The following is a 14,469-nucleotide window of genomic DNA, read 5'->3' as shown; positions in this document are numbered from 1 at the left end:
ATGCAGCGTCGGCTGTCGTTTTTTCTTCTAAATAAAAATGGTGATATTTTAAGAAACAATGTGTTTAAATACGTGGAAGACTGCGAATGCATCGTGTGTTTGTATTGCTTGTTCAAGTAGTCGGTCACTGTGTTGCGACCGAAGAGCAGAAAATTGTAGAACCAGTGTGCGGGTAAAGAGCCGTAAATTAGCGTGGAAGAGCACATTTTCTATTTATACCCCTCGTTCCCTAGCACGATTAAAACTGCAACCAGGATAATCCACCATGGATAAGCAAAAATTTAATAAAAATTAAATGTGCGCGTATTTGTATATATATATATATGGGAAGGGGGTATCACCTCGTCCGTTCCAGCGTCGGAGGTGCGAGGCTTCTTGGGTGTGAGAACAGGCGACAGGCATGGCTCCTGCTCGGCCTGGGTGACACAGAGCAAATGTTCACGCATGAATCCACAAGCAGGTGTGTTCATACGCGTGCGCACGTGCACCGGCATTGTGTTAATACTGGCGCGTGGAGTGGTGGCATAAGCGGTAATCGTACTGTACCATGTGAACCCGACTACCCTAGCTTGATTCCATGTTACGGCTAACATCAGTGGTCTCCATGAGGTCAACTCAAAGCCACCGGGTATGATATTGGAGAGTTAACACTGTATGTGGTTTCTGAGTCGCCGACCCGGGCAGAGCTGATTGAAATTAAGCTGTTTAATCAGTTTGTCCCTGGTGTGTGCGTGCGTGTGAGCATTATCGACAACGTGTGCTCATGGGTGTCACTCGTACGAGCTGTGCCCAGGGCAGGTTCTCCATGTCGTATCCGCTGGCCGTGAGTAGACAGTTGCGGAAGAGTGCCCACTCGCTCGCCAGGCCCGGGCTGCCCATGCGATTGCGTGCCGTGTACCAGCGCAGTTGGAGCTGCAGCGCCGTGTCCCGCGGGAGGGCGTAGCACGCCGCGCCCAGGCACATCCGCACTGGCGCCACCAACACATCCCATGACACGGCAGACAGAGAGATGAATAATACGTGGCACTGCCACACAGGCACAGAGAGAGAGAGACAAATAGACGAATTGCAGTGGCCCCCACCACACACAGGTAGAGACAAATCCACATTTGTGTACGAGCTAAACATACAAAAATGCAGCGATTCCTCGAGAAACTTTGATTCTTACACTCCAACACACGGATCAACTGTACATGTGAGAATTGGCTGTTTATGAATTGTCATCATCATCGCTTATAGCTCATACTGCGTCACACATGTAGTACATCTCGAGGTGCACTGCGGCATTCTAGCCAAGGGGACCCCCACGTGGCAACTGTCCCTGTGTGATACAAGATGGACACAGCACCAGCCTACAAGTGGGCATCCTGTAGAGGGTGACGTTGCTATTTTACTTTTCCACAACTATGTAAATTGCAAACAATTGATCAAACGTGGAAAACAAATCTGGCCGTCACCTGATGAAGCTAGTTGTAATTACTGGCGAAACGTCGTACTCAGATTGTAAATGTTGTGGCTTGGCTCTCCAACACACCGGTGTGCTGTACTAGTAACGAATTGGCATGCTCTATTTACGTGACAAACCTTACTAATTGGCTGTGTCGGGTGGTGGCGGGTTTAAAGACATTTATATATTTACGTGATCTAACCCAAACAAACCTGTATTATAGGGGAAAATCTGAGACATTTATTTGTAAATGGAGCAAATTTTTCAGAAGCGGGCAGTGCGGTGGCAAAATGCGATGTTGTACTGTACTATGCTCCAACGCCTGCCGCAAAACAAATATGGGAACTCACCCAGTGAACAGCTCGCAATTTCCGGGAGGGAAACTCGCCTCATCGTTCCCCCAACCAACTCCTGGGGATAAAACACAAGCAGTTCTTATGTTCCACATTAAACGCATAAAATAATACGTGGCCCTAAATCAGTCAACTGTTGGATGAAGGCCCGCACATGCCGTATAAGTCGTGGGGCTTGTCAGCGAGGGCTCATGAACTGGGGCAGAGGGGGCCCATGAACGGTTCTGATACCACACGCCACTGCCGTTAGACATGGCCAGGAATCGAACGCGGATCGCCGGGTTCTACTGGACATATGTGAAAAAGAGCTTCATAGCTCATCGGATTCCTCTAAATAAAGATTCTGATTCATAGCACATTGTGTGAGATCCACTACTCTATTTTTGTTATTGTTGAATTTTTACGATGTTTAGGGGTTTTTCAATAAAAAAGATTACACGGAGGACAAGGTATACCTGCCCACATTATTTTGAGGACAATCTGTACACCTGAAAATGGATTGCAATGATTCGTCGGGTTTATTCTCGCACAAAACATATCAGCGACATAGGCCTCGGGGGTGTGTCTACGCAGCAAACAGCCTTGGGTGTGTACGCTCGTACGCTGAGATGGCACCAATTACGGGGACCGGATTCCTGTGTGACGCCTCCCGCGCGGTGCATGATGCTCACGAGGGTGAGGCGGGACAGCACGGGGTCGCGCAGGCCGGTGATGCAGCTGGGCCTGCTGGTGTGGAAGAGCGAGTCATCGAGGTCGGACTCCAGCCGCATGCCCATGGACTCTCTCATCTCGGGCACGGGTGACACCAACATGGCCTGAACACGAGGGGGCAGGTGGAGGGCGCGCGCGCACACACAATATCAAAGTGTGAGACCAGCTTTCAGTTAAGCTAGTTTTTTGCGTGTAATTTTTTCCCAACTGCCTCCTGTTTTATCGCCGTACGAGCGGAATAACTTTTGCAGATTCTATCAACGGCATCTCCGACCCATGTCTGTCATCGACAGTCCATTACCAGTTGCGTTCAACATCTTTTTAAAATATATAATTTTTAGGAGAGATTTAGCCGTCAACTATAGCAATGGAATAAAACATTGTAAATAATTTGCATATCATTTTCTGAACTATACAATATCTACACACAATACGTGTGTTTTAAGCAAGGGATTTAATGCACTTGATGATGTCATCGCTGTTGCCACGTCACACCCCATTGTAAACATTGGCTACGATCTCTTGGCAATCGTGTGTTATGGTATCTCATAGTGATGTAGGCCTAATCAGGAAATTGAGGTTGCGATGGGTAGGACACGGGTGTGTAGGATGGAGGACAGATTACAGCGACAGGCACTGGAGTGGCAACCCAGAGGCCTGCAACAATGAGGACAAGAGGAAGGCCTAAAGCCAGACAGTGGCACACTGGAACAGCATAATGCCACTATAAAAACTACGAGACCTAACAAAATAAAGTGAAATATAATTTGCAGGTCAAAACCTATTCAGTCGACGGCCCCGTAGGTTACCCCCACTGCCCTGTTGAAATCGTCACTGTTGTTGTTGTTGCTGCTGTACCCACCTCGTGCATTGTCACCGCCGAGGTGCCGTACGGGCGAGAGGGCGTGCTGTTACTGTCGAGCGGCGTGCTCGGCCGCGGCATGGGCTGCAGCAGCGAGTGGCAGAGCGACGGAGCGGGCAGGCCGGTCACGTACACCTTGCTCACCTGGGCACCAGAGACGAAAGCAGCCGCCACACACGAGAACATTCACCCTGCCGTCCCCCTGCGATGTGTCGAATTGCCACGCATTATCACGATTGGTGTCGTCTGTTGACTCAAGAATCAGTTTGTTTTTACCGCAGAGGCACCACAACCCCTCCACAGAACCTTCTGCCGGCACCAACACCACACTGATCAGCAGAGTGAATTATGGTAATATAGCCCCCACAACCTGCACGGCGAGGGAAGGCCCTCATCCAGCAGTGGATTGACAAAGAGGCCGCAAGTTGGACGCATGTACACGACCCAGCTGGCCAACACCATACCCAGCGACGCTAACGCCGCATGGAACGGCACGGGCAGCCGTGGGAGCGGCAAAGCCCTCTCACCTTGATGAGGCCGGTGAACAAAACCAGGCTCCTGGTGTCATCCAGCACCAACATCATGTTCAGAGACTGCAGAAAAACAGCAGCAACAGCAGAAACATTAGTTCGGTGGAGCAGAGACATTGCCACGATTTCGCTAAAAAGTGGACTAAGAGGAGGGCCCCGTGCCCGCGACTGAACGAGAGGCGAGCGTCACCTCCAGCGGGGCAGCGTCGCGAGCCGGAATATCGGTCACGACCCCGAAGACGAAGCTGGAGGGGTTGTCGTTGCTCTCCTCGAACTTGACGCACCTGCGGGGGTGGGGTAGGAGGATGGGGGGGAACAAAGCCTTGAGCTGCTCCACAGCTTCGAGAAGTGGAGAGGTGTTGCAAAACAATCGCGTGCCGTTATCGCCTCCTTTGGTCGTGATTGGTGTTTGTTGTCATCTAATTTATTTGTCCACTATCAATAATCGCGCACAAAAAGAGATTAAACTTCGGTTACTGGTATACCGCACTTATCGAAATCCAAACATTTATTTATCCTGAAGGAATCTGATGAGCTATCAAGCTCACTTTTTTCACAGATGTCCAGCAGTATCTAACAATAAAAGTCAAGTCCAGCCCTGTGTGGTGTGTCTATGGTTGTCTAAACGTACGACATGATGAACCAATGAGCCCTGCCACTGGTGGCTTACGATGGCTGACGCTGACCAATTTGTATTGTTTCTAAAAAAAATTGTCTCATTTGAAGTTTTTTTCTAAATTAGCCTTCTAATAACATAACAATATCAACCGCATACACCTAAAAAAATAAATATTTGAGTGAAATAATAAATACACCATCATGTGTCTAATCGTTACAATAATTCTGTAGCTTTGATTTTTTTTCTGTTCGGCAATACACAATTTAAAAAATGACATTTGTGACTTCGAAAAAGGTCTTTGAATTAGGTGGTCACATGGCGTAAGAGGTCAAAGTGCTGAGGTCCTGGGTTTGAATCCGGGTTCCAGCATGCCTATGATGAAAACACGTCCCTCAACATAGTGAGTTGATGACCTCAACCCAATCACCCATGACTTCACAAAAAACTATGATAATATATTTGGTTTCGACCTTTATTTGTCAACACACGGTGCTCCGTGAGATTCTAGCTCCGAGAATAAATAAAATATGTATCAGTTTGACTACCATGCAACAATCTATTAATGAGTCCCATCCTGTATAAAGGGTAAAAATGGCACTTTGCATGATTTTAACATCAGATAAAACCAAGAATTTCTCCAACACGCGGTGCTCCGTAAGATTCGTAAAACAGCACAATTTGAATATATTGGGGAAAAGTAGAAAGAAAGAAAAAAAGTATTTCGAATTGACAAAGGAAATTTGCCCCAGTCACAGGGGCCCAGGCAAACCTGAGCTCGTGGTGGCCGTCCATGAGGTAGCAGAGAAACCTACGGCCGCACAGGTCGGTGGTGATGAAGGCTTTGCTCGCTTGGCTGTTCGATATCCTGAACGCACAGGCACACACGGAGACCGCACATCCCACACAATCGCCCCCCATCCGGTCTCAAGAACAATAACAGCAGTACACCATTTGGTGAGCATCTATTAGGGCCTGCACAATACACGCACACAAGGGGGTAGAGTGTTGCCAGCACCACGCCCGGCCACCTTTGTCTCTCCTAATGCGAATGTTTTCACACCTGTTCAACACATTTCCTAGTCTCCGGATCATAAGACGCATAGGAAAGACACACCGCCAAAAGTGTGCCCGGTGTCAAGTTTAAAATTAGTATTCAAGTCCTCTTCAGCACTCGGTGAAATAAAAAAAACTTCCCCTGGCTGTAAATGCAAGTAGATTTATTCCCACCTGTTGGTGAGCACCTTCTCAGTCCACAGGTGGTCCATGCAGAGGTCGGGCAGGTTCAGCATGGGCTCGGTCACGGATTTCCCCGCGGAGCTGTTGAGCGACTGGTTAGCCGACGAGTTGGCCTGACCGCGCGGGGACGGCGAGAGAAAGCGCTGCGTGAATGCGGCCAGGGAGCTGCCCGGCGCCGGGGAGTGGGACCGGCTGGAAGGAGACAACGGCTGCTGTTTTTCAAAAATGATGAGGGAGGAAAAAAATAAACGCGCGTTTCGTGGATCCGCACGAGGTGATGTCATGTGTAACTGACGTCGTAGGGAGCGGAAGCCTTGGCCTAAAATGCTAACCCATTTAACGCTGGATTGTTTTGCTAAGTTTTGGGTAACCCTTTGATAAATAAATCGGGCTTTCTATAAGGTCTCTAAAAGGAAAACGACTTTAAAGTAACATTGTATTCATACCGGATCGTCTTCATGTAAGCTATCGTGACCCCTCTGCTAGACACTGAAACGCGTGAATAATAATAATAATAATGTACAGCCCTTTGTGAATCCACTGCTGGTTGAAGGCCTCCCCCTGCCACGTCGAGGGTTGTAATGAAGATAACAATGAGTAGTAATGACGATTATGAATTAATTGGAAATTATGATCATTCAAACGATGATGACGCACGATGACGTTACAGACGACGTTAATTGACAACAACGATGACACAACAAGGACAGCAGCAGCAGCAACGACAGCAGTGATGGCAACGCTCACAACGGTGACGAAGATCGTTGTGACGATGACCACAACGGCAACTCTGAGGAATGCTCACCTCAGCGACGCCATGTTGGACATGGTGGGTGACCAAGACCACGAGTAAAACGGCAGCCCCGAGGCCGGCGGCAGAGTCGCACCCAAAGTCGATCCTGCACCACTACCGCCACCACCGCCGCCGCCGCCACCAACGGCACCACCGCTGCCGCCACCACCAACACCGGACCCGCCCCCCGCCGTGGTGGAGGCGTGAAGCAGCTGCTGGCAGTGGAGTTGGTGCAGCGGGGATGAAAATCCACCGCCGTGGCCCAACGTGCTCTCATTGCGAGTAAGGCCGCGGAGGTGCGCGGCGAACGAGATGGCGCTACCGACGCCACCGCCGCCGCCGCCGCTGCCCATGAGCTCGTCGGTGAAGCCGCCCACGACGCTGCCACCGAGCGTCCCGCACAGGCTGCCCACGACGGACGATGGCCCGGGAATGCCGAGCATGCTGCTGCGCTCCTGGCGGAGAGGAGAGAGCCGAGCGAAGGCGGTTAGGCTGAAGATAATGATGGTGCTTTGTTGAGCTGGGACCAGTTACATTCTACTGGACATCTATGAAAAACTACTGAACAGCTGTGAAAACCTATTGGATATCCGTGAAAAAGATTCCTCCAGTATAAATAAAGATTAAGTGAAAAAAACTTAGGCAGAACATTTCCCTGGCTCCTGTTGGAATAAGTGTCCATGAAGGGAGATTTTCATCCAAGGTGTTTTATGAAACTGGCCACCGGCTGCAAGTTCACCCCGCCCTCCACCATGTGTTACGATACAGAGTTGTGATCAGATTCAAAATCTACCCCTGTCTATAAACCAATCACAAACAACAGAGTAAACTTTTGTCAATCTACTGCTGCAGCATGAAGACTTCCCCACGCCGTGTCAGTGGTAAGAGGTTATATGACCATACTTCATCACGCTGGTCAGTGCCGGTTGGTGAAGCGGGGAGGAGCAGGACCGGTTTAGCTATCATTCACCAGAGATATTAGCCTTGGCTGGGATCTGAACGCAGGTCGCCGGGTTCAATGTGCTGTGCACTAGCCACCGCACCACTGCTTCAACCCTTTAGAGGTGTACGTACCATACAATTACACCTCTAAACACATCTACCTGATGTGTATATCCTAACATTAATTATTGATTCTGGCTGACAATCACTTCAATGAAGCCTTTCAGGCAAGATGGTAGACGGAGGACAGCAGGGAGGGGTGAGCGAGCCGCCTCCTGTACCTGTGGCGTGGCCTTTCTCAGGAACCACACGGCGTGCAGGCCAAGCGTCGGGTCAAAGGTCAGCAACAGCGGAGACTTGGGGGAGGCGAAGACGACGCGGTGCGAGTGCTCGTACGTGTAGCCGACGCGCGGCGTGCCGCCCACGCCTGCCGTCGTACGCACACGGGGCAATGCGCACATGCACGGTCAAGCGCGCGCACACACACCTACGGTGGCCGTGTAGGGATGAGCATATGTCAGCGGTCACTTACGTACAAATGGGGGTTTTATGTATATATATATATATATAAAAGGGAAATTTGTGAATGTGTCTGTTCGAAATGTTTAGCATACTTCCCAACATGCAACAAACTTGAAATTTGCCATGTGGGTAGCTTCTAGACTGTATACAATGCAAAAGTATAAAAATTGACTTTTCTATTTTGGGGGGCGGGGGGGGGCCCAATAATGGTTATATTTTGCACGGCAAGTGAGCGGTGATGTCACATCTGTGATGTTACCCGCATGCGGCAGCGTCACGCATCCCCCCACCCTTTGCGTAGGCCGTGTATTAATCCAAGACAAGAATCCAAGTCTCGGGCGAAGCCGGGTAGTCAAGCTAGTTTGGACCATATTTGGCATTGGCCCCCGGCTGCTAACACTGTGCATTCTAAGATTGGCTTGTGATTTTTGGTGGTTTCAGCAGTCTTATTTTACCTTTATTTTATTTCGCTTATTATATTTTACAGTAAAAAAGAAGCAATATAAATAACTTTACAAGCTGTAAATGGGCTAAATTTGGTATTGGTAAATTCGGGGTGTTGTTGACAAACCGAGGCACACCTCAAAATTAAGAGCTGTGTTTCAGGGACACACTGAAATGGCTGACGTTTTACCAACATTTACAAGTTTAAATGCTTTAACCACGGTTGCGAGAGACTCGCTGGGTAAATGGGGAAGGATGGGCGTGAACGACTGACATGGTTCAGAGATGCCTAAGGAAGAATCTGCAAAAGTCATACCACTCGTCCGGCAGAGGACAGGAGACACTGTGTCGAGAGGATGCAGCATGCTGTACATCATGGCCAGCTGCTCCCTGAGAAAAGGGCAACACAGACACACACATAATGACCAAATAACCTGGAACGTATATATGTATGTTGAAATTATTTTGCATCGTACGTAGACAAATATGCTGATCGAAGTTGCGGGGGAAGTACAACAAAAAAAGCAGTCTCCAGGAAATTAGTTTTCAATCTAGATTTAAAACACGCCCGATCTCGTTAAATCTCCAAAGCTAAGCAGGCTTGGAGCCTGGACAGCGCTTGCACATGCGACCATCATGCAAAGCAGGTTTGCCTTATAGACTGCTGTGAAGGCTATATGTTGGGCAGCAAAGGGAAATGCAGCAACAGCCAAGGTATTTACTGTCTATGCTCCCTGCATTCGGCAACCTGCACTGACCAGCGTGTATGGCATTTCGGAAGTGCTTCTCCAGGAGGGGATTGACAAAAGGGCTTATATGCTGAAGAAATACTATTAATGAGCACCTAATAAAAAATTGCACAGCACAAGTCGCAGAGATATCACTAAAACCACGTCCAGCCACCATTGTTTTATGGCACAATTGTTCATCGCCTGTATGTTGCAATAAGAAACACACAAGTAGGTTGACATAAAAATTGATGTAGTGTTTATGGCAAAGTTTCAAAAAAGTGTTGTACCTAATCGACCCTATAAGCATCTCACAAGGAACGGCTTCTCTCTCAAACAGAAGACCTTGTTTGGTGGGCCACGTGTTAGCGACCTGCACAAAAGGGCATATACAAGTAAAACATATGCATCAATATACAAGTCTCAAGTTTCGAGTTTATTTGTTTAACCAGGTGGAAATTCAAGCGGCCAGAACAGTCTCATTTGCAAGAGCGACCATGGGTCACCAAATCTAGAAGCAGATCTTATGGAACACCCAGTCTTCTGCTCCAATGGACAGAAATATCTTTAAGCGTCATGTCTCACGCACACGGTCTCAACGTGATCGACCAACTTTGCGAGCAAAGCGCTGGCTTACATACCAAGACAGGGCGTGAAACAAAGGGCATGTGTTTTTAACAATGAAGCGAAAGAGCCGCAAGAATTTTGAGAAGCGAGGGTGCTCAGAAAAAAGCATGACTCATCACCTGGAAGGGCAAGGGGGCAGAGAAGTCCTGCCCATCGGACGTGTGAATATCGACGCACGTGGTCTGCGCGATGCACACGCAGTGAAGGACCTTTGCTGCAGCGTATGCCCAACACACACACACAAACAGAGGTAACGTCAACACACGCAACAACATCATCACACGTATGAATGTGTTTGTATATTGAACTTCTTTCGCACCTTCAGGAGCCAACTGTGCTTATCGGAGATACAGGCAGGAGGACAAAAACTAAACACAAAAAGCAGTTCTAAAGAAATTAGTTTTTAATCTAGATTGAAATAAATATATCAACACACACCATGGCAATGACAACACAAGCAGAAATGTCAACAAACGGAACAACATCCACACACAGTAATATCAAAACTCAGTGGTAATGTCAGCACGCACAGCAACGTAAACACACACAGCAATATTAACGCACACGGCAATAGACATAGAGGCATGGTCAACACACACCGCAACACCAATACATAAGCACACACGTCATTAACACACGCATCCCTAACACCCAGGCTCTCTCACCAGCAGGGCTCCCACCATTCTTCTCATTATTGTCCCACTCCTGGAAGTCACACCACAGCACCTGTGGGAAGAATGCACAAGGAATGATTGGGCAGTCGACCTCTGACTGGAAGCTGATCAGTACATGACGTTACGGTGTTCCTGCTCGAATGAACATTGGGGCTGTGCTCATGTCCATTACGAGTCCCGAGCCAGTCAATGAGATGACCCTGATTTAAGGTCACCGAAATTCAAAAAACAAAAACATTAAAACGAATCCTCATCTTGATTTAAAGCTTTCGTGACTGCAGGGATTCATATTCTTGGTTCTTTCGGTAAAGTAACGTGGAAGGGAAATAATAAAATAAACAAAATATAAAACAATAAAATTATCACGACATTTCCGACTGCAACACAAGCAATCATCATCAGGTGTGAAATCCACAGCAAGAAAATTAGAAAAAAGTGTTATTATTTTATAATTTCCCTTCTACGTGACTTTATCGAAAGAACCAAGAATATGAAACCTCATCTATCAGCACTGATGCAGAAGGGCTCTTTTGCAAACAAAGTGATCATCGTCATCATCACCATCGATCATGATTTGCAAGTCTCAAATGGTTGCCCTTTAGGGAGATAGATGGAACTGTAACAGAAGACAGAGATTGAATTCTAGATTTGAAGCTTTCGTGACTGCAAGGATTCATACTCTTTGTTTTTTTCGGTAAAGTTACGTAGGTAAAAAAATTTAATAAATGAAAACTAAATTAAATCACGACGTTTCGGGCGCAACACAAGCGTCTTTCTTCAGGTGGGGACAACGTAGCAGCGGTTGAATGTTAACATTTTTTATACCACTTTGAATCTTAACATTTTATACAGATCACCATGGAAAAAAAAATCCTACATCGCAACAGTTATATCGTTTCTCAGATGAAGGTGAAGAAGTTTGGCATGTCACACTAGGTCAACTGTGCCCTTCACAGTCAGACAAAGGGAAAGCTCCTGAACCAGATGAAATAACTGTGGATAAGTGGTGATGACATTTTTTGTGAATAGTTCTAGGTTTAGGTTATGTTGCAAACCACATTTGCATGCACACAGGAATAAACTCAAGACTTAAATGAAAAAAGCTCCTTGGCCATACGTATGTGTTTATAGTACACGTAGTATAATGGTTAGCACAACGCTATATGAATCCAGCCACATGAGTTTAATTCTTAACCGCTGCTAACATCAGTGGTGATTTAGTTAACCAGTTCTGTCTTCCCTAGGTCGACAAAGCCTCAAATGAGTACCTGGTTCAGTGCGTACACATCAGCACTGGGGAGACAATCTTAGCTGGGCATGTTATTGGCCACCCACCCCCTTATGTGCCGTGCCAGCCTTCATAGATGCTCGCTAACAGCACATGCCCCAACAATCTATTTCCGCAATAAGGGGAGGTTCCTTGTCTTTTTTCTCTATGTATTAGGGATGTGACTGCGGATCAGTTAATCTAATAATATAAATTATTCAGCTCATGAGAGATGATTCAGTAAGTAACCCAGCAGTAGATGGACAAAAGAGCTGTGCATGCACACACGTGCAATAAGGAGACTGTGGAATGGCATGGCAAGTGCCACCTTCTGGATGGGCTCCTCGACGGTGAAGGACTTGTGCACCGTGGCGTAACTGCTGGACGAGCCACGGCTCCACACGGCGACGCGCCCCGAAGCGTAAAGCTCCTCGTCAAAGTTGTGCTCGTCAGAGGCGGCGCCCGGCTCGGAGCGGCCCGCCCGCATCTCCCACAGCTCCTGTGGAAGTGCGAGTTGGCACTGAATCAAACAACGATGCAGGCGCTGCGTTGCCAGCGGTGCACAAGCACCAAACCAACAGGCCAAGATAGCTGAATGGATACAATCGAGATTGTGTGTTCGAATCCAGGCATCAGCAAATACTTGCACAAACAAGAAAACTAGTTGTGGGATGATAATTTGATTAAGTTGGTTAACTGAGTGGAAGTTTGACAACTTTTAAAACAACTACTTTGCAGTTGAACAAAGTTAGACCACTTTGTGGTGTTTTATTACTCAGGACAATGTGACCAATGATGGCTCCTGAAGGTGGGAAATATGCACCAGCAGCACATGTGAGAACAGAAGTGAGACAATTTTTCCCCCCCTCCAACAGTCAAAAGCATCACGCACGCGTGGGTGCTCCTGAATGGTGACCTCGCGCAGGCACCCGGCGAGGGCGCCCGTGCCGTCAGCGGGCCACGCATCGGGGACGGGAGTGCGTAGTGCAGCGTGCCGTCCCGCCGGGGAAAGGTTTGCGCTGCCACCGCCGCCGATATCGCTGACGCCGCTGGGGTGGATGCGGTACAGCCGGCGTCCGCACGGCTCGAACTCCTGCGCGTCCCACGCCGAGATCATCGTCTCCTCGTCCTCGCTCGGGTCAGGCTCGCGCGACATCGGGCAGCGCTATACGCATCTCTGCTCCAGCGAGGGACAAGATGGAGACAAGACGGGGGAAGGTACCACAAAGCGGTGAGACACAATTTAAACCCGCGAGTATCTCTTTACAAGAAACCTGTTAGGTACAATTCATTCGTTTATGCAAATCGCATTTCAAACATAAACCAGCTAGAGAAAACCTTGCATATGCATGGATTATGTAGGAAGTATTTAATTAGCAGTAAGGGAACAGGTAGCTGTCTGAGCAAAATGCAATGGCACATTTTAAAAGCATTTTCAGCTCTAGTTTGTCTCCCATGTTTTGGACAACCCTTTGATTTATACAGTGTAATATCACAGCACAAGACATCACCACACCTAATCTAATGCAGCACGGGTGATTAAACAAGGTATGGAAACTGTGCAGCATTGGTACCACACATGATACAAAGATTTGCATGGCAACATATACATGAGAACATAAGTTCACTGTCACTCTAATATTCGAATTCACTCCGAATCACACTCTGAATTTTGTATTTGCTCAGTCAGTTTCAGGTTCATTTTGTTTGAACCAGAACCAATCTGGGGCGATGATTGCTATGTATAATCCCAATGGCGTAATACTCTATGCAGGGTAATTTTCGAATGTGGAAAATTTGGACACCGGCACACAATGGCCTGCTCTTACGAATAACGTCTTTAACGTCCCCCGACACCTACCTCGCTCATTCACTTACGCGTTATCTCATAGTTCATCAAAACTGCTGCCTCCAAAACTAAGGACCATACATTTAAACGACAGTAGTCTGCGCTCCTCAAATGGATCCATCTCCTGAAACCCTCTCGTGGCAAGCCCATTGGCATCTAGCTCCTGGCAAGAATAGAATCAAACTACCGCGTGGTTCAGTGTATAGCGCAATGCGCTGTGAACTCGGCCACCAAGTCCGTTCGATTCGAGGCCACGGATAACTTCAAAGGCGAGCAATATCTGAAGCGCTCCTGCAATCACCGTATTAACCCCCACGAAACAGAAGTGGGGGGGGGGGGAGGCGTAGGTATGGTCAAACATCCCCCATGATTGCAATGGTGCCAGTCCTTCCACCAGCAGCGGATTGTTGACATTCATCCATTCATTCAACACGAGTCTGGGGAAAAAACACCTCGCCGCTCGCAACTCCCGAGCTGTCGTACAAGTTAAACCACCGACTGAACCCGCCGAGACGATCCCCTCGACGGAGGCGTTCACCGACTCCCCAAACTCCACTTCAAAACACGCGGCAACGTGCCGCCTACTGTACGTACAGTAGTCATTTTGCTGCATGGCGGGAAAAGCGGTAACGGCGCGAGCTTAGACAGCGTCCATGCTGTCGGTGTGTGTGTGTTGCGTGGCTGTACAGCGTGAGTTGAACGCGGCTTGTCCGAGGCCGTGTATTTGTGTTATTACATTTGAAATGTGAGTTGTAACTTAGCAATTTTATGCGCCGCCAATACCAGAGCGGTGGCACGGAGGCCGCGCGTCGTCGCCGTCTCGCGAGTGACGCGACGGCGAGCGGCGGCGGACAAGCGGCGGCTT

The 14,469-nt window shown here is 48.2% G+C and overlaps 1 protein-coding gene across 1 annotated transcript in view; it reads right to left on the bottom strand.

The window, feature by feature from the left end:
* ANAPC1 (anaphase promoting complex subunit 1) overlaps nucleotides 1–14,436 on the bottom strand; it is a 44,175-nt gene extending 29,739 nt beyond the window's left edge. Inside the window, 18 exon segments of the mRNA XM_061549912.1 lie at nucleotides 342–416; nucleotides 781–968; nucleotides 1,798–1,858; nucleotides 2,472–2,615; nucleotides 3,374–3,517; nucleotides 3,901–3,966; nucleotides 4,094–4,187; nucleotides 5,292–5,387; nucleotides 5,750–5,950; nucleotides 6,564–7,006; nucleotides 7,775–7,920; nucleotides 8,776–8,849; nucleotides 9,478–9,560; nucleotides 9,934–10,028; nucleotides 10,480–10,540; nucleotides 12,084–12,254; nucleotides 12,648–12,932; nucleotides 14,388–14,436. Of these exon segments, the coding sequence (XP_061405896.1) occupies nucleotides 342–416; nucleotides 781–968; nucleotides 1,798–1,858; nucleotides 2,472–2,615; nucleotides 3,374–3,517; nucleotides 3,901–3,966; nucleotides 4,094–4,187; nucleotides 5,292–5,387; nucleotides 5,750–5,950; nucleotides 6,564–7,006; nucleotides 7,775–7,920; nucleotides 8,776–8,849; nucleotides 9,478–9,560; nucleotides 9,934–10,028; nucleotides 10,480–10,540; nucleotides 12,084–12,254; nucleotides 12,648–12,911 (2,406 nt within the window). The 5' untranslated portion in view covers nucleotides 12,912–12,932; nucleotides 14,388–14,436.
* Nucleotides 14,437–14,469: the final 33 nt, after the last annotated feature.

This window comes from Lethenteron reissneri, chromosome 11 (assembly GCF_015708825.2).
Source record: "Lethenteron reissneri isolate LAM-NWPU_2019-01 chromosome 11, ASM1570882v1, whole genome shotgun sequence".
In the NCBI taxonomy this organism is placed as follows: Eukaryota; Metazoa; Chordata; class Hyperoartia; order Petromyzontiformes; family Petromyzontidae; genus Lethenteron; species Lethenteron reissneri.
Note: the sequence above shows the minus strand (reverse complement) of the source record. Positions and strands in the feature narration are given on the sequence as shown.